The sequence below is a fragment of the Hyaena hyaena genome, unplaced genomic scaffold (assembly GCF_003009895.1).
Source record: "Hyaena hyaena isolate Hyena2069 unplaced genomic scaffold, ASM300989v1 scaffold_118, whole genome shotgun sequence".
In the NCBI taxonomy this organism is placed as follows: Eukaryota; Metazoa; Chordata; class Mammalia; order Carnivora; family Hyaenidae; genus Hyaena; species Hyaena hyaena.
The window spans coordinates 1,748,671-1,765,932 of record NW_024080751.1 but is presented as its reverse complement, the minus strand read 5'-3'; the positions used below and the strand labels follow the sequence as shown (position 1 = coordinate 1,765,932).

The 17,262-nt window shown below is 63.7% G+C and overlaps 1 protein-coding gene across 1 annotated transcript in view; it reads left to right on the top strand.

Moving 5' to 3' along the window:
* Positions 1-12,579, top strand: part of CDH4 (cadherin 4) — a 514,294-nt gene extending 501,715 nt beyond the window's left edge. The window contains exons 10-16 of the mRNA XM_039237054.1: positions 1,387-1,640; positions 2,086-2,228; positions 5,139-5,372; positions 6,328-6,561; positions 6,977-7,116; positions 7,597-7,761; positions 8,889-12,579. Of these exons, the coding sequence (XP_039092985.1) occupies positions 1,387-1,640; positions 2,086-2,228; positions 5,139-5,372; positions 6,328-6,561; positions 6,977-7,116; positions 7,597-7,761; positions 8,889-9,095 (1,377 nt within the window). The 3' untranslated portion in view covers positions 9,096-12,579. The remainder of the gene's footprint in view (positions 1-1,386; positions 1,641-2,085; positions 2,229-5,138; positions 5,373-6,327; positions 6,562-6,976; positions 7,117-7,596; positions 7,762-8,888) is intronic.
* The last annotated feature ends 4,683 nt before the right edge of the window (positions 12,580-17,262 follow it).

The window sequence follows — 17,262 nt, the reverse complement described above, 5'->3', positions numbered from 1 at the left end:
TGCCGGGTGGTATGTAGTCGACTTCACAGTCTTCAGAGATCGCTTCACATGTGTGACATTACTCGCAGTGTTACCAGTGGCATGTAAGGTGTCACAGGGCCCGAGTCAAAGCTCTGTGACGTGCACACAGCCAACTCGTGCCCCCGGCCCTTCCCTCCACCCCGTTCCGTCCCCCAGCTGCCAGGGGACCATTTTCACGTATTTTTGCGCTTCACCCCTACGGTCTTCCTTTCCACAAATAGGAACAGATACGGACACGAACCCGAATTCCTCCCCGTCCGACACCCCTGCTGCTTCTGCTGGAGCTCCGTCCCGTCAGCTCGTTCTGCCTCCTTCCTCCTCACAGCGGCAGACCCCCCGCCGCGCCCGGGCCGCCGCTCAGCCGCCCGCGCCGTGGCCATCGGGCTGCCTGGCGCGCAGGCTCCGTGAGCCACATGCCGCGGGGGGCCGTCCCGTGCGGGCGCCGGAACGGAGGCTGTGAAATGCTGCTGCAGTGCGTCGTGTCGCGTGTTGCGTGACGTGTCGTGTGCCACGTGTCGTGTCACGTGTCACGTGTCGTATCATGTGTCACGTGTCATGTGCCGTGTGTCACGTGACATGTCGTGTGCCGCGTGTTGTGTCACATGTCGTGTCGCGTCGCGTGTCGTGTCGTGTGTCGCGTGTGGTGTGTCGCGTGTCATGTCATGTCACATGTTGTGTGTCGTGTGTCATGTCACGTGTGTCGTGTCGCGTGTCACGTGTCGTGTCGTGTCTCTTCCTGTGAGGCTGCTGCAGCCCACCTTTGGGTCGTTATGTGCAGTTACAGGCGTCAGGGCCCCAGGGCCTCCGTACCCCACCCCCTGCCCCCCCGGGCTCTGGCGTTTATCAGTCAGGCTTCTGATGCCGCAAAAGGGTGTAACCAGGACTCATGTTAATGCAGGAGCCACGCACAGAGGGAGGGACCCACAGCCCCGGTGTGTCAGCGACCTGGGGCTGCTGGGTGGTCAGAACAGGACCCCCCATGGCACCCAGCAGGGCAGCCCTGGACGAACAGTGAGGCCTTGACCGCGCCAGGCTGGACGGAGCGGCACCCGATGAGGGAGCCGCAGGGAGTGCCGCCACAGGGAGCCGGAGCCCCCCGGCCCCCAGGAGCCCCGCCACTGCCCTCGCACGGCATGATGGGAAGGCGCGGCGGGTGCCCTTTACCCCAACTCTCTCTCCTCCCGTCGGCGAACTCCGTGCGAAGCCAGAGACAAGGGAGCCTGCGGCCGGCCTCCCTAGGGACCAGCCTCCTGGGCACAGATCGGGGCGGTGGCCGCACACCAACCAGCCCACGGCCACCACCCTCCGAGCCACAGCCCCGCGGGCACTGCGCCAGCTCAGCCCCTGGGGCTTCTCTTGTTCCAGGCCGTCGACTACGAGCTGAACAGGGCGTTCATGCTGACCGTGATGGTGTCCAACCAGGCGCCTCTGGCCAGCGGGATCCAGATGTCCTTCCAGTCTACGGCGGGGGTGACCATCTCCGTCATGGACGTCAACGAGGCGCCCTACTTCCCCTCGAACCACAAGCTGATCCGCCTGGAGGAGGGCGTGCCCACGGGCACCGTGCTGACCACGTTTTCGGCAGTGGACCCCGACCGGTTCATGCAGCAGGCCGTGAGGTGGGCCAGGACTTGTGCCGTGTGGCCAGGAGGGGCAGCGGGAGCTCCGGTCCTGGGGGCAGCGGGGCCCCCCCGGCCCGAGGGGTACAGGCGCTCCGCACGCCGCACACCCTCATGTCTCCGCCCAGGAAGGCAGAAGGTTTTCACCACGTTCAGCCGTGTCCCAAGCCAGGCCAGTCCTGGTCAGGCTCGTCTACCGGCTGTCATTACCCCTCCATTCCTCAGTCTCCCCGTCTGTGAAGGGGGGCCGCTGGGAGCACCTGCCTCCTGGGGTCCTTGTCCCCACGGTGTCTGCGAGCCGCCTTTGCAGGGAAGGCCCCGGGTCCAGGCAGGCGCCCCGCGAGGGCCGTGTCCTGCGAAGTGCCGGCTGGCAGGCCTGGTGGCCAGGGCGGCCGGGGGCTCGGGGTCACTCCCCCCTTCACCCCCTCACCTCCTCCCTCCGCAGATACTCAAAGCTGTCGGACCCGGCGAACTGGCTGCACATTAATGCCACCAATGGCCAGATCACCACGGCAGCCATCCTTGACCGCGAGTCCCTCTACATCAAAAACAACGTCTATGAGGCCACCTTCCTGGCGGCTGACAACGGTACGTCCCACTCCGGGGGGTGACTGCCAGGTGCTCGCCGGGCCGCGGGCTCCATGACAGGGAGCCCGAGCAGGGACCCTCCGGCACCTGGAGAAGGTGGAGGAGGGAAGCAGGGGGGCGAGCCGCGAGGGGCCTCACCGCCCTTCATGCCCCCAGGCAGGCGTTGTTCGGCGCTCTGGTGGCTGCCTGACCCCCAGGTGAGCAGGGGAGGGCCTCCCCTAAGCAGCCCCTGGGATGCAGCCCCTTGTGGCTCTGACCACCCCTGACCCAGGCCCCTGACCCAGGCCCCTGACCCAGGCCCCTGACCCAGGCCCCTGCAGCCTCAGTCGAACAGGGGGCCCCAGAGGCAGGGCAGACACACCTATGAGAAGCCACATACCAATGGCATGAGCTCTGGGAGCCCAGAGAGGGTGACGGCAGAAAGGGTGACAGCGAGGCCCCCGAGCCAGACTGAGGAGCCCCAAGGAGCCTGGGGTAGTGAGAATGAAGGCGAACTGGGCTGGGGTGAAGAGGGCTGAGCAGGGACGGGTAGGGCTGGGTGGAGGTGAGGGAGGGCTGAACAGCAGCAGGGAGGGCTGAGAGGGATGAGGAGGACTTAGCAGGGGCGAGGAGGGCTGGTCAGCAGTGAGGGGTATGGAGGGCTGCGCAGGGGTGAGGGAGGGCCGAGCAGGGGTGAAGAGAGCTGGGCAGGGGTGCGGAGAGCCGGGCAGGGATGAGGGAGGGCTGAGCAGAGGCGGCAGCAGTGGGGCTGGTATGGGGCAGGAAGAAGGCTCACGAGCACTGGACCTTCCAAGGGATGTGGACAGATATCTGGGTGCTGGGACTCCAGGCCCCAGGGCCACCTGCCTGGGACCCAGGAGCCGGCAAGGCCCAGAGCCCAGGGTGTCCACCCGACTCTGCACAGGAGGGGAGAGGGAGCAGGGGAGAGGAAAGAATCTAGAGCCAGGAATCAGTCCCAGCACCACGTAGTGGTAGGAAGAGATCTGATCAGTCCGTGCCTCAGTGGCCTCCTCTGCAAAGTGGGGTAACCCTGCCTCCTCCGCTGGGGCTGTGTGTGAGAATCAGTGAGCTCGTGTCCCCCAGGGCACTGGGAACAGGGCCTGGCTCAGGTCAGCAGGGCCTTCACTGCTGTCATTACCATGAGCTGCTCTGTGCCGCCACTGCTCAGCGGGACGGGACAGACAAGTCTGACGTTCCAGGGGCCCGTGTGTCAGCTCGACAGGCTCAGCCGTGTAGCAGTGCTAGAAACTGCAGCAGGAGCGAGGTTCCCTTCCTCTCACATAAGAGAAGACGCGGCCAGGCAGCCCTGGGTCTCAGGCCCGGTGTGAGAAAGCAGGCTCACTCTGGCCACCTGCGTGGGCTTGGCGAGCTACAGCATGGTCCACAATGGCTGCTGGTGCTCCAGCCATCACGACCACATGCCGGCAGACAGAAGGAAGACCAAGGAAGGCAGGGACACATTTCTGCCCTTCTAAGGACTTCACCCCCAGCTCAGAAAGGCCAGAACTTAGCCATGAAGTCACAATTCATTGCAAAGGATGTTGAGAAACGTGTCTTCTGGCTGGGCAGTGATGACCCCAGGTAAAACCTGGGGCTCCAGTTCTTTTAAGGACAAAAAGGGAAATGAAATGGATATTGATGGACAACTCAGCAGTCTCTTGCCCCCTCGAGACAAATGAGAAACAAGTCAACCAATAATTTCAGGAATCAAGTTCTGGAAGAAAACAAAACGAGGCATGGGAGGGAGGGCGCTGTGAGACTGTGGGGCCAAGACCTATGGGACCAGAAGGAACAAGCCAGGGGAAGATGGGGCAGCAGGGGAGTCCCAGAGTTAGGCAGCAGCTTGTGCAAAGGTCCTGAGGCCGACCTATGCCTGGTGGGTTTTAGGACAGCAGTACAGCTAAGGCTTCAGGAGCAAGAACCGCCCTCGCACAAAGGCTTTTTCCTTATTCCATAGCAAGTGGGAGCCGGGGCCTGATAACCCCCCGCGAGCCTCCTTCCTGCCTTCCCTGACCCACCAGGCCTGCAAAAGCCCAGCCCTGGAAGCGACCGTGAGATGTGCCCGCTGCTGTGGGGGCTGGAGGTGCCTCTCCTCCAGCAGCTCAAGCTGCTGGATTAGAAAGTGGCTTTAAATGAACCCGTGGCCAAAGCAGCAGAAAGTAGAGGGCAGATGAACAGGGCAGGCTGCACCCAGGCTCGTAGGATCTGGAGGAAGGGCTTTGCCCCAAGGAGCCCAGGCTCAGAAGAGAGGGAGGAAGCAGGTGCCAGCCGCACGGGGTCCCGGAGGGGTGTGGGTCCTGAGTGTGAGCACCATCTTCTGCAGCCACGTACCAGTAGAGCTCCGCAAGAGTGCTGTGGACAACCGTGTGTGCGTGCAGGAGTGTGCGAGTGTGTGTGTGTGCATGTGAGCATGCATGAGTGCTGTGTGCGACCATGTGTGTGTGCGCGCGCATGCGTGAGTGCTGTGGGCAACCGTGCGTGTGCGCATGAGTATTGCATGTGTGTGCGTGTGCATGTGTGTGTGCGCGCGCACATGTCCATGTGCATGAATGTTATGAGCAACTGTGTGTGTGCGTACAAGTGTGTGCATGCCTGTGTGAGCGGTGTGGTAGAGTGTGTGTTTGTGTTTGTGCTGTGGGCGAGTTCGTGCGTGTGTGCATTGTTGCGCGTGTGGGCGTGTGAGAGCACGTGTGGCAGGTGCAGGTCCTGGCGTGGCTGCGTGGCTGTGTGCTCGTGCACTCTGTCCGTGTGCTGTGCACAGCTGAGTGGCTGTGTGTGTTGTACAGCGGGTGTTAGTGCAGGTTCGTGGCTGTGGTTTGTCCCCGGGCGGATCCCACGTGCATCACCGCGTGCCTGTGGCCGTGGAGTGCCAGGAGTGCCCCGCACGGTCACCCCGCGTCTGTCCCGCAGGGATCCCCCCGGCCAGCGGCACAGGGACCCTCCAGATCTATCTAATCGACATCAACGACAACGCCCCGGAGCTGCTGCCCAAGGAGGCCCAGATCTGCGAGAAGCCCAGCCTGAACGCCATCAACATCACCGCGGCCGACGCCGACGTGGACCCCAACATCGGCCCCTACGTCTTCGAGCTGCCCTTTGTCCCGGCCGCTGTGCGCAAGAACTGGACCATCACCCGCTTAAACGGTGAGCCCGCCTCAGGCTCCAGTGAAGGGGCACGGCTGGGGCGCGGCACCCAAGGGGGCCCATGGAAGAGTGAGCGGTGGAGACGGGAGCCGCACGAGGCTGAGGACGCTGGCCCTGCTCCGGCCCGTCCCGAGGGGGCCACGAAGGCGGTCCCACTGTTAGAACGAGCACGGCCGTCAACATCCTGCAGCCCCAGCCACTCGTGTCCGCGACTGCTTCCTGCGCGGGCCTCCGACCCGTGGGACCCCGACCCATCTATTTCCTGAGGGTACTTCCCTAGGTGTGGATTTGTTGTTTAAAGGGGCATCCAGATTCTGAGGTGGTCTGGCACCTCGAGGATGGATCCGGAAAGGTCACACCACTTTCTAGCTTCCCCAGGAGTGCAAGAGAGTTTACCCAAGCCCTCGCCTGAATGTTATTATTGTTTATGTTTTAGAAGTTTTTTATGTTTATTTTGAAAGAGAGTGTGATGCAGGGCTCAATCCCATGAACCAGAAGATCACGACCTGAGCTGAAATTGAGTCGGATGCTTAACTGACTGAGCCCCCCAGGAGCCCTGAATGTCAGTTTTAAAAAGCATTTTTCCAATGTTAGCGAAAATCGTGGTTTCCATTTTCATCTCTTAACTCCCAGCGCACTTTCTTCATCTATTCACTGGCCGTTTGCTGTTTCTTCCATTAATTGTTCAATGCTCTTGCCTATTTGAGGTTTTTTTTTTCTAATTGACTTAGTAGAACTCTTTATATATTAAGGAAATGACTTCATCCTACACGCTGCAATCACTCTTTTCTTGCACTGCCAATGTCTTTTCACTTTATGGAGTGATCTAGCACGTGCGGGAACCAAACAGATATTTTAGACTTTCGTGCTGTCGGACTGTGTCTGCGCCCTCACGCCCTGCTGTACGGGCGCACGGGCTGCAGACTGAACGAAGCCTGCCCCGTCCCTCTGCCAGGTGACTATGCTCAGCTGAGCCTGCGCATCCTCTACCTGGAGGCTGGGATGTACGACGTCCCCATCATCGTCACAGACTCCGGGAACCCCCCACTGTCCAACACATCGGTCATCAAGGTCAAGGTGTGCCCGTGCGACGAGAACGGTGACTGCACCACGGTTGGCGCCGTGGCGGCGGCTGGTTTGGGCACCAGCGCCATCGTGGCCATCCTCATCTGCATCGTCATCCTGCTCAGTGAGTCCGGCTGAGCCGCGCGTGCGCGCCCCTGCTCACACGCGCAGGCGCCCCTGCTCACACGCGCAGGCGCCCCTGCTCACACGCGCAGGCGCCCCTGCTCACACGCGCAGGCGCCCTTGCTCACAGCACGGCCCCGCCCCCTCTGCTCACCGCGCGGCCCCCCCGCCCCCCCGCACACGGCGCGGCACTGACCTCCTCCCCCCCGCTCACGGCGCTGCCCCCCCCACGGCGCTGCCCCCCCCCGGCGCGTCCCCCCCACGGCGCGGCCCCCCTCACGGCGCGGCCCCCCCCACGGCGCGGCCCCCCCCACGGCGCGGCCCCCCCCACGGCGCGGCCCCCCCCACGGCGCGGCCCCCCCCACGGCGCGGCCCCCCTCACGGCGCTGCCCCCCTCACGGCGCTGCCCCCCACAGCCATGGTCCTGCTGTTCGTCGTGTGGATGAAGCGGAGGGAGAAGGAGCGCCACACGAAGCAGCTGCTCATCGACCCCGAGGACGACGTGCGCGACAACATCCTCAAGTACGACGAGGAAGGGGGCGGCGAGGAGGACCAGGTGAGGCGAGGGGCCGCGGCCGGACGGCCTCTTCCCCCCTCTCGGTGCGAAGGCGCCCGCGCCCTGGCCTCCCTCCCCGCCGCCCCTGCACCTGGGGCTGGCACGGCGCCCCCACTCTGCTCTCCCCGCTTAGCCAGGACCCCAACACTGTGCCCACCCGCCCGCGCCCACAACGGGGCGGTGCCAGGCCCCTCAGGCGCTGGTTGGTCTGCGGGGGGGGGGGGGGGCTTGGGGCAGCTGTGCCCCCCAGTACAGCTTAGTGCCCCCTTAAGACAGGGTAACAGGAGCCCCAGCCGGGGCTGTTCCCAGGAACAAAGGAGGCGTGTGCTGGGGGGGGTGTCCCGGGCCCTGGGGGGGGGAGCGTCAGGCTGGCCAGGGCGCCTGCCGTCGAGTTTGGGGAGCGGGCTCTGTGGGGAGGGCAGGCCTGCTGGGTGCCCCTGCCTGTGGCCCCCACTGTACCCCCTCCCGGCCCCTCCCCAGGACTACGACCTCAGCCAGCTGCAGCAGCCGGAGGCCATGGAGCACGTGCTGAGCAAGGCCCCGGGGGTGCGGCGGGTGGACGAGCGGCCCGTGGGCGCCGAGCCTCAGTACCCGGTCAGGCCCGTGGTGCCGCACCCGGGAGACATTGGAGACTTCATCACCGAGGTGGGTGCTCCGGGCGCAGCCCAGGCCCCCGAGCAGGGCCGCTCCACTGAGCATAACGCCCCCCAGCCCCCTGGCAGCGTGGGGCGGGCGGCCGGGCTGAGGGGGCAGAGCCAGAATAGGGCTCAGGGGCTGCCCTGTCCCCGCAGCGTCCCTGTGTGTACCCCCGTCTGCTCCCTGACGCTGCCGCATTAAGAGGGGCTGGTGACACGCGTACCCCACCCATGCCAGGATCTAACTATGAAACGACGGACTTGAACAGAGTGTGGCCATGGGGGGGGGGGCAGAGACACGAACATTCTCAGGACATTCCGGTAGCACCTCCCGTCCCGGCCGCAGGTCGCATTTCTACAACTGCCCTGAGCTGATCGGCCTGAGGCGTCGCCTCCTCCCTGGGATGGGATGAAATTTCAAAACCCCAAGAAGCATGTCTTCCCCGATCTAGGACTAAAGGCCCGTTTTAGACAATTCTTAGAGAAAAGTGAACGTGGCAACTTCAAACCGTTCTTACTGAGGGCTGATAAGGGCGCCCTTCCCAGGGCGGGGCTGGGCAGTGACGTGTGTCCTGCATCCGGCGGCCGCAGTGGGCCCCCAGGCCACCCCACGGGGACGCCCTGGGCCAGCGGGAGCCCCTCCCCACGGGGACGCCCAGGGCCGGCAGCAGCCCTCCCCCATGGGCTCAGGAGCAGGGGTGTGCACCCGCCACCCGCAGGGTCCCGCAGGAGGGACCCCTGGGGCAGGGGTGCAGGAGAGGGGCTCTGGCCACACCTGCTGCGTCACCCAGTTTTGTTCACTGGGGGGACAGGGAACATGACAACCTGAGATTTCCGACCTCTGGCCACCTCAGGGTCACATTCCGTGTGGCAGTGGCATGGGATCACGGCCCGTCTGCCCCCTGGGGAGGGGCTGCCCCCAGGCCCCGCGCAGCCCTCTGCGCCCTGTCCCGGTTCCCGCTTCCTGGAACCCCACCCCTACTCAGTTCTCTGAGGCCGCGAGGTTAGACAAGGCAGCGCCTGCTGAGAACCTGCTGCACACAGAGCCCGCGGACCGCAGCTGCCTGGCCTGCGCCCCAGCCCCTCTCCTGGGCGCCCCGTGTCCCCCACCCCTCACCCCGTGTCTCTGTGACCCAGGGCCTCCGAGCCGCCGACAATGACCCCACAGCTCCCCCCTACGACTCGCTGCTGGTCTTCGACTACGAAGGCAGCGGCTCCACCGCGGGCTCCGTCAGCTCCCTGAGCTCGACCAGCTCCGGGGACCAAGACTACGATTACCTGAACGACTGGGGGCCCAGGTTCAAGAAGCTGGCGGACATGTACGGAGGCGGCGAGGAGGACTGAGCGGCCGGGGGGCCTGTGCGGGCGCCGGGCTGCCGGCTCCCTGCGGACGGACGTGTCCCTCAGTGGTGTGTTAGGGGTCCCTCCCCGCCCCAGCCCCCCCAACAGTGAGCTGTCTGGCATGAACGCGACCCGCCCCGCGGCGCGCACGGCCCACCGCAGGAGCGGGCTGGCGCCGGGAGAGCGGGAGGCCCTCTGTCTTAACTTGAATTTCCTAGAACAGAAGCACTGTTTTTAAAAACAAAAAAAGAAAGTGCCTTTTGGTACATGTATCAGATTCCCTCAAACTCAGGAGTGACTAAGAGCAAGCAGACAGACCACGTACGTCCCCCCAACCCCGTCCTGAGCGCCCCCAGCCCCAGCCAGTCCCGCTCTGAAGGCACCAATTAAGGAATCGGGGAGACTGGGTCTTTCTTTTCTTAAGTGGGTGATTTGCTTAACAAAAGTTGCTTAACAGTTTGGGGTCCAAATCCCATCAGCCCTTCTGAGTTCTCCAGTTTTGCTCTACACGGTCGGGGTCTCCTGAGCCCTCAGGTGTCCGTGAGGCTGGAGGGATGCAGGACGCCCAGCCGCAGAGCGTTCCCCAGGGGCGGAGGCGGGCCTGCCCACCAAACACGCCACTGTGTGCACTTGGCTTTCCCTGCGTCTTTGGCTGCCCTCTGACGCCAGACGCTGTAGATAGCTGGGGTGGGGAGGGCGCCAAGGGGTTTCCCTGATGCTCACCCTCTCTGCCCTCGGCTGTCCCCGGGTCCCGCCCCCAGAGACGACTGTTGCCCCAAACTCCGCCCAAGTCCCTGTTGCCTTTGGTCCGGAAGAGTACGGCGTCCCCGTAAGCCACAGCCCAAACCAGCCGGCATCCCCAGAAACCCTGCCTCGAGCCCTCCACCCCTCACGATTGGATTCCTGAAGGACCCCGTCAGAGGACCAGCCCCCGAGAACGGCGCGGCCAGCCACCCCGAGGGCCGTGCCGACGGCAGGCAGGGCTGGGAACCGCACGAGCCGCAGCCTTTCTGCGTCCGAGTCCCTGCTGCTCCTGAGCTCACGTGCACGGCAAAGACACGCTCCGAGTGGCCCGGCTGTCCCAACGTCGCTGCGCCGTCTGTCCCCCAGGCGCGTCTGGACGGCGCCCACCTGGAGCAGCAGCCTGTCTCCTTTCCTCCGGACTCAGGTCAGCCCTGAGCAGCTGCCGACTCTCAGAGTTGGAACAGCCCTTTGCACGGGCAGGTCCGACGCGCACACCTGACTCAAGAGTCCGTTCCGCAGGACAGTGAAAGGCGCCGTGTCCCCAGACCCACTGGGGAGACCTCACCGTGCTTGCTTGCTGGGTGAGAAGAGGTTCCTTGGGCCCCTGCAGGAGAAGACAGCCTTGTGGGAGAACCCGGGTCTATTCACAGGCTCCCCAAGAAAGGGGGCGAAGGGTGCGCTGGCCCTGGGCGGGACTTGGCATTGGGATACACTTGGGGGCAGTTTCCCGCCCTGGAGCCCTGGGTCAGGCAAAGCCTTGAGGGCCTGGGGGGTGGGCACTCAGCTTGCTCTCCGTGCCATCCGTCTGGGGTCTGGGGTTCTTTGATGCAGTCTCGGTCTATGACCTGTTTCTTGCCTATGATCACCCTCTTTTCCAAACAACTTTGGCCTCAGAGGTGTCCCTGAGGGACCGTGTGTGCAGTGAGCCTGGGTTTGTCCCCACTGGAGGGCAGGGCTCCGCCCCACACCAGACCCTTCGCCAACTCCGCGTTCTCCCAGAGCTCAGCTGAGGCCGTGAGCGCTCGTGTGTGGCCTGATGGTGGCGAGCCTGTAGCAGGCTCTGTCCCTGACCCTGTCCCGCCTGCCTGGGGAGGAAGGGAGGGACAAAGGCAGTCACCGTGTCACACTGGATGCCCCCTCCGTGCAGACCGCAGTCTCACAGGGTCGGGGCGGGGGGCTGGTCTGCAAGGGGCGGAGGCCAGGACCGCTATCCAAAGCTGAGCCCCACAGATGCGTTGGGCCCAGCCAAGGACTGTCCCGGCGTCTGGGGGCGTGGCCATTCGAGGGCTTGCTGGTGGGGTCAGGGCTAGTGGAGGTGAGTCGGAATCTTCTGTGTTTTGTTTGTTTTTGGAAAGTTCATCCACCTGTCGAACTTCTGAGTGTGAACACGGTCCAGGCGCTGAGGCAGCTGTGGGCTCTTCTCTGAAGTCCAGAGTCCACCCCTGGGTCCCCAAGGCCCTGGGCTCTCCTCAGGGACAGATGTGCCAGGCCCGGCCCAGGACCCGGCCTCCTGCACACCGATCCCGTGGACCCCGGCATAGGTGCCTGTGTCCTCTGCCTCCTCACCCCACACCCCTGCCCCTCACCACCACCCGGTCTAAATCCTGCAGGCTGAGGCTCTGGCAGCCAGCTGGGGGGTGTTGATGGGGGACCTCTCGCGCCATCCCTGCTCCAAAATGTCTAGACAGCTGCCCCTCTCACTCGCCCCTGCAGTCCCTGGGGGCCAGAGCAAGAGGGGGTTCCCGCGCCCTCCCACATCCACCTCGGAACAGGTCCCGAGGTCAAGTTAGGGTTAGCTCAGTGTGCAAGCAGTGTCAAACGCTTCTCTCACGTAGCTTGTAGACACCATGTGCCCATGATCAGGGTCACGGAGGCCCAGACGCGGCAAAGTGCTAGGGCACAGTTTCCTTTCCGTAGGGGGTTTCGTTCTGTGGACAGGACACAGCTGTGCTGCGGGGCAGAGGCGAGAACGAGGCAGTGGTTGGCGCGCACCCCAGCCGAGGACCCCCCCGTGTCTGGGCCTCCCACCACCAAAGCGTCGGGGTAACGGCCAAACGTCAGGTCCTCGAATTGCCTCAGTTTCCCTAGCATGAGCACTGGCCAACACACATGGTCCTTTGAGATGGCACCTCTGTCTTCTGCAAGGTACAAAGTTAGGGGAGTCTCCGTGTTTGTCGGTGCTAAAAAAAGAAAAAAAAGCACCAAAAAACCTGAAAAGAAAGTCTCCCACACACAGCGCATCCCGTGGACCAGCCCACACGGCCCGGCGCCGGGCCGGCCCTGCCCAGCGGCCACACGGCGGGAGCCACTCTGTGTATAATTGGAACGCGTTTTGCTCTTTCTTTTCTCTCCTTTTCCCGTTCTGATTTTTGTTTTTTGCATGTTTCTTTCTGAAAATGGACAAAATGTGTAGCAGCCCGCATGACTGTGGTTGTTTTGGGGAAAGATACCGGAGTGTGACGTGTCCCACTGCGACTCCCAGCACCGCGCAGTTAGGCAACGCCCCAACTTTTTTTGTAACCGTCAACAGCACAACTATTTTGTATTGTTGTTTGTATCATTTTGTACCAAAAAAAAAGAAAAAAAGAAAAAAAAGGAAAAAAGAAAAGAAGGGAAGAGCATCGATGTTTTCTCAGTGTGTTTTTAGTGCCGGGCGGCCGGTTCCACAGCGAGCGGTGTGCTGGGGCGGAGGCGGGGCCCTGGCGCTGCTCCCGGCGAGTCAATAAAGTTCCCCTTTGAAATAGTCGGCCTCAACCTGGCTTGTGTTTCTCCGTGCCTTCGAGAAGCCAGTGGTGCCCCCGGACAGCAGGCGGCCGCACCCGGGGCCTCGGCGTTGATAGTGGGATCCGTTCGTCCAGCGGACATTTCTGGAGCCCCTGCTGTGTCCCAGGCACAGTTCTGGGCTCGGGGAGCACGCACGTGAACAAAACCAGCCACTCCTTACCTGTGTGAGGCCAGCGAAAGCGTACAAACGAAGGCCCACAGGCCGTAGTGCAAACGTTTCCAGGTTCTAGAAGTTACACATCAAGCCCTGGGTTCTCCTGCCTTTGCAATGCCGCGGACGGCCCGGGTCTACTTGAGAGTCCCATGCCCTGCTGGGTGGTCTCGAGGCGCTGGCCCCCTCCCCGCTGCAGCGGCTCTTCATCTGCTGGGAACTCAGCTGCTCAGGGTGGTCCTCGGAAGCCCTCTGATTGGCCAAGCCCGGTCACATGACCCAGTGTCCCTGGCCTCCTGGCTTGCAGCCCCAGGGGTGGCTCACGCTTTCCCCGCCACACAGTGAGCCTCTAGCTCTAGAGCAGCGCTGGCTGGCAGAGGCCACACACCCACACCCGACCAGGCTGCCCTCCTCGAGGAAAAGGAGTTCAGAAAGGCTGCGTGGCCACCTGGCTCACCTGCTACCAAGTGGCACAGTCTGACCTGAGCCTGGCAGGCTGCTCCCTGTGCCCCAGCCCCTAGCAGAGCTGACTCCCACCCGCCTCTTACTTAGGCACAAATTTGCATCCGCAATAACATGCGTAACAAAAAGTCACTCACACGGTTAATTACGGGTGCAGTTGATAATTACAGGCACAATTAGCCACTTGCTAATTTTGAGGGTGCCAAGCAGCTAATTACATGCATAATTAGGCTAGTGCTTTGGGCCTGGGACAGGCAGTGGGGGGTGGAAGGGCACAAACTCCTTATAATCAGACCCCTGGGGTGAGACCCTGGGGGGTGGGGGGGAGACTCGGCTTAAGGGCAGCCTCCCATACCCAGCTCCCTAGCAGAGGGCTGCTCGTCCAGGAGGCAGAAAAATAACCACGAAGTCCAGCGTGGGCCTCTGGGAAGCCAGGACCCCTTCCCTGGAGGCCCAGGAAGTGCATTCGGTCCCTTCACAGGGTGCGCTGCCAGAGCCCCAGGGGTCTTGGCTCCCCCACCAGGTGACAACCCACCCTGAGGGCCTGAGGAGGCCTGGTCCTGCCCCCTAGGGGACCCTGGGCCAGGCAGACGGGACACAGGCAGCTGCCCAGAGGCCCAAGGGAGCCCTGCCTCCGCCCCCCCCCTCCCCGCCCAAAGACATCACAGGGCCACGGCCTCAGGGGCAGGCCAACTACCTATCCGAAGCCTGCCCTGCTAGCAAGAGGTCAAGGCCAGCCTCGCTGGGGCCTCGGGGAGGGCAGCGGCCGAGAAACACTCCTTGATCCGATTAGGAAGGGCCAGGGCTTGAGGATGGACGGGGGCAGGAGCAGAGGGAAGACCAGCGTGCAGGCGCAGGCGGACCTGGGGGAGGGCAGGCGGCAGACCGGGAGGCTAGGGCTCCATCCGGATCTGCCCCAGGCGTGGGGAGGACTTGCTCTCGGCTCTGGCCGCCCACAGCACAGCCACACGTGGACGGTCTAGAGCTCAGGATGAGACCAGGAGGGGTGGGTCTAGGGCTTAATCAGGGCTTCGAGTGGACACTGGGGGGGGGGTGTTCTAAGGGGGAAGGGAGAGGCCGTGAGATGCAGCACGAAGCGAGAAACTCCCACATTCCAAGTCAAGGTGCCACGAGCCATTGCCTGCCTCCCAGCGACAAGACAGTACGGCTGATGGACAGACCAGTGGCCGGTGGCGCCCTTACCTCTGTCCTGGAATGCCCACCTTGCAGCTGTTTTAACGAGAGAAATAGACGTCTAATCTGAACCCAGTTTTAACAGATGGACACAGACTGGGCTCTGCCTCGTGAGAGCAGGGAGCCCGTGTCCCCACCTCCCTTCCCATCTGACCCCAGACCCTGAGTGGCCTGAGGAAAGGTCGCCCTTCCTTCTTCCCACACATTCCTCCTGAGGTGTGCCCACCCGCTGCCACCTGCCCAGCCGGTGTCCCCAGGAGATGCCCTGTGCCGACAGCCCGAGGCCGGGGGGGCGGGAGGAAGGCGCCGGGCTCTCCGCCAGGCACCTGATGCCTTCACACGGCGTCTCACGTGAGACGTGCAGGAAACGCTCTGACACCCAACTCCACGGAGGATGACAATGGCTGACTTAGGCCGTTTGGGTCTTGTAACTGTTCCCAAAGACCGTGTAGAGCACAGATCCCACTGCCCACTGTGAGCCCCGCCCCCACATGCCACCAGGCTCGGGCAGCGGCCTTCCTGGGCCCCTCCCGTGAGCGGGAGTGCTGGCCGGCTAACCCGGGCCTCGCCCCGCGGCGCCCAGGGCCCCTCTCCGCGCACAGCCCTGCGGCACCTCAGACCCAGGGCCAGTGCACAGGCACGGTGATGACTCCACACCCTCCAGTCCGTGGCTCTCAGCAGCCTCTCCGGAGACGGAAGGGGCCTCAGTCCCCGGGTCCCCGGGTGGGGGGCAGGGCGAGCCAGCCCCCTCCTTAAGAAGCTCCCGCAGAGGGCCCGTCCCACAGTGAGTGCCCACGGCTCCGCACCTGCTGCCCCGGCCGGTGGCTCCTGAGGCTGGGGTGGCAGTAACCTTGTCCTGACTAAGGCCCTCAGGGGTCGTATCGGAATGGGGGGAGGGGCACGTTGGTGACTGACGGCCACATGAGCCATCAGGACAGCAGCATTCGACCAAATACGGGTGTTCAGGACTGACAGGGAGCATGGGCTCCGGACGCCCACTGAAGGGCAGAGGCAGTGGTACGGGGCCACTCGCGCAGGCCTGAGTCGCTGGCTTCTCCCTCCACCCTCCCAACACGCATGCCCCGTCACACACCCGCAAACGCCCACCAACTCAGCAGCCAAGCCCCAGGCACACGTGCTCACCAGCGCAGGCGCGTCCCCCAAGGTCCCCCACGGTCGCCCCTCCTGGCTGGCCGCCTGCAGGGCGCTGTCCGCAGTGCTGACCCTCCCACTGCCGGGCGCTGCTGCCCGCGGCTTCAGGAAACGTCCGCTGCCTTTCTAGGAAAGAACGGTCTGCTTGGACATTTACCTTAGAGACCACAGCGGGGACAGGGAGGGGTGAGGCCCAGCCCCCCTGAGCTCCCGAATCTTCCGACTTCTCTGTGAGAAAAGCTTTCCCATGCGGGACCCTCCTATGTCCCCAGTCTCTCCTCACAGAGCGTATTTGATTCTTTAGAACAACTTAGTGATTTAACATTTACATGTCGTGATGTCGCCCCGTGTTGGCAGGGCAGCGACCTCCCTGGCTATCCCTGCCGTGTTCCCAGCGCTTGTCAGGGCGTGGCTGGGAGGAGCCCCCCAGCCCAGCTGAGAAGACCCAGGGGCAGCAGCGGGAGTGTGACCAGTCTGGCTGGAGTTAAGACCCGGGTTTTAGTCCAGTTCTGCCTTCCTGAAGCTTGTGACCGAGCAAGTCCCTGCAGGTCTCTGGGGCCGACACCAGCTGCACTGTGTGCAGGTGGGGAGATGGAGTGAGAGGAGACAGAGGCCAAGTGCCCTGAGCACTCAGGACAGCCCAGGAGGCATGTGGCACTGGGGGCCCAGCTGCCCCCCGTCGTCCAGGCCCGTGTGCCCCTGTGACCGAATGAGCAGAGCACGCGTGCGGTGTGAGGAGTGTGTGCAGAGAGCACACACCCCTCGCCCCCAGGTAGCCGGCGGGCATGTCACTCCTGAGCCATGGGGGGCCGCTACGAAGGGGCTGCTCTCATTTCTGAGACCCCCACCCACCACCGGGAAGGAGGTGTCATCCCCGCTCTCAGAAACTGGCTCAGACGGGGGCATGCGTCTCAGTGCAGAAAAGCCACACGAAGTGGCTCGGGTGGTACGGGCATTTGTTAGCTCAGTAGAGGGCAGGCTGGTGTTGACTCTGACCACGGTGTTGAGCCCAGCGGGCCCACACCCACCCAACTGTCCCTCCCTCTTCACACGGCCCAGGCACCCACAGCGGTCCCTGGACCTGCATCCCAGAGTGACCTTGCCTCCCCCCCGCCACCGCTCAAGGCTGATGGGCCCCATGGAGGAGACGCCCGCCAGAGCCGGTAGGGGTCTCGGAAGAGCGGCCCCCGAGCACGGGGTCTGGCAGGGGAGCGTGCTGAGGGACCAGGCAGGAAGGGCAGGCTCGCCGCACCTGGAGCAGCACCTGTGTCTGCCCCGCCCTGCCCTTCCCTCCCTGTAATCTCTGGGATGGTTGTCATGGAAACTAAGAGGCTGTCGGCCAGGAGCTCGTCTGAACAGGTGGCAGAGGTGGGGGCACAGGTCACGGGCCTGCAGGGAGGGCCGGGGGGGGGGGGACAGTCACGGACGGGCAGACATCCTCCTCGGCACCTCCCCTCTGCCGTCCTGGCGGTCTGCACCATGACCAGCCACATAGAGCTGTACCCTGGTGGCCTAAGAAGTCCCTGTGGCCAAGGGCACTGCGAGGGAGGGGCCGTGTCAGAGAGGAAATGCCAGCTCGGGCAGAGGGGCTCCCGGCAGTGGTGAGGACCCCCAAGCCCCCCTCTGGAGGGTCCGCACCAGAGCGGCCCAGCCTCAGACGTGGTTTGACCTGCGCGGCTTGCT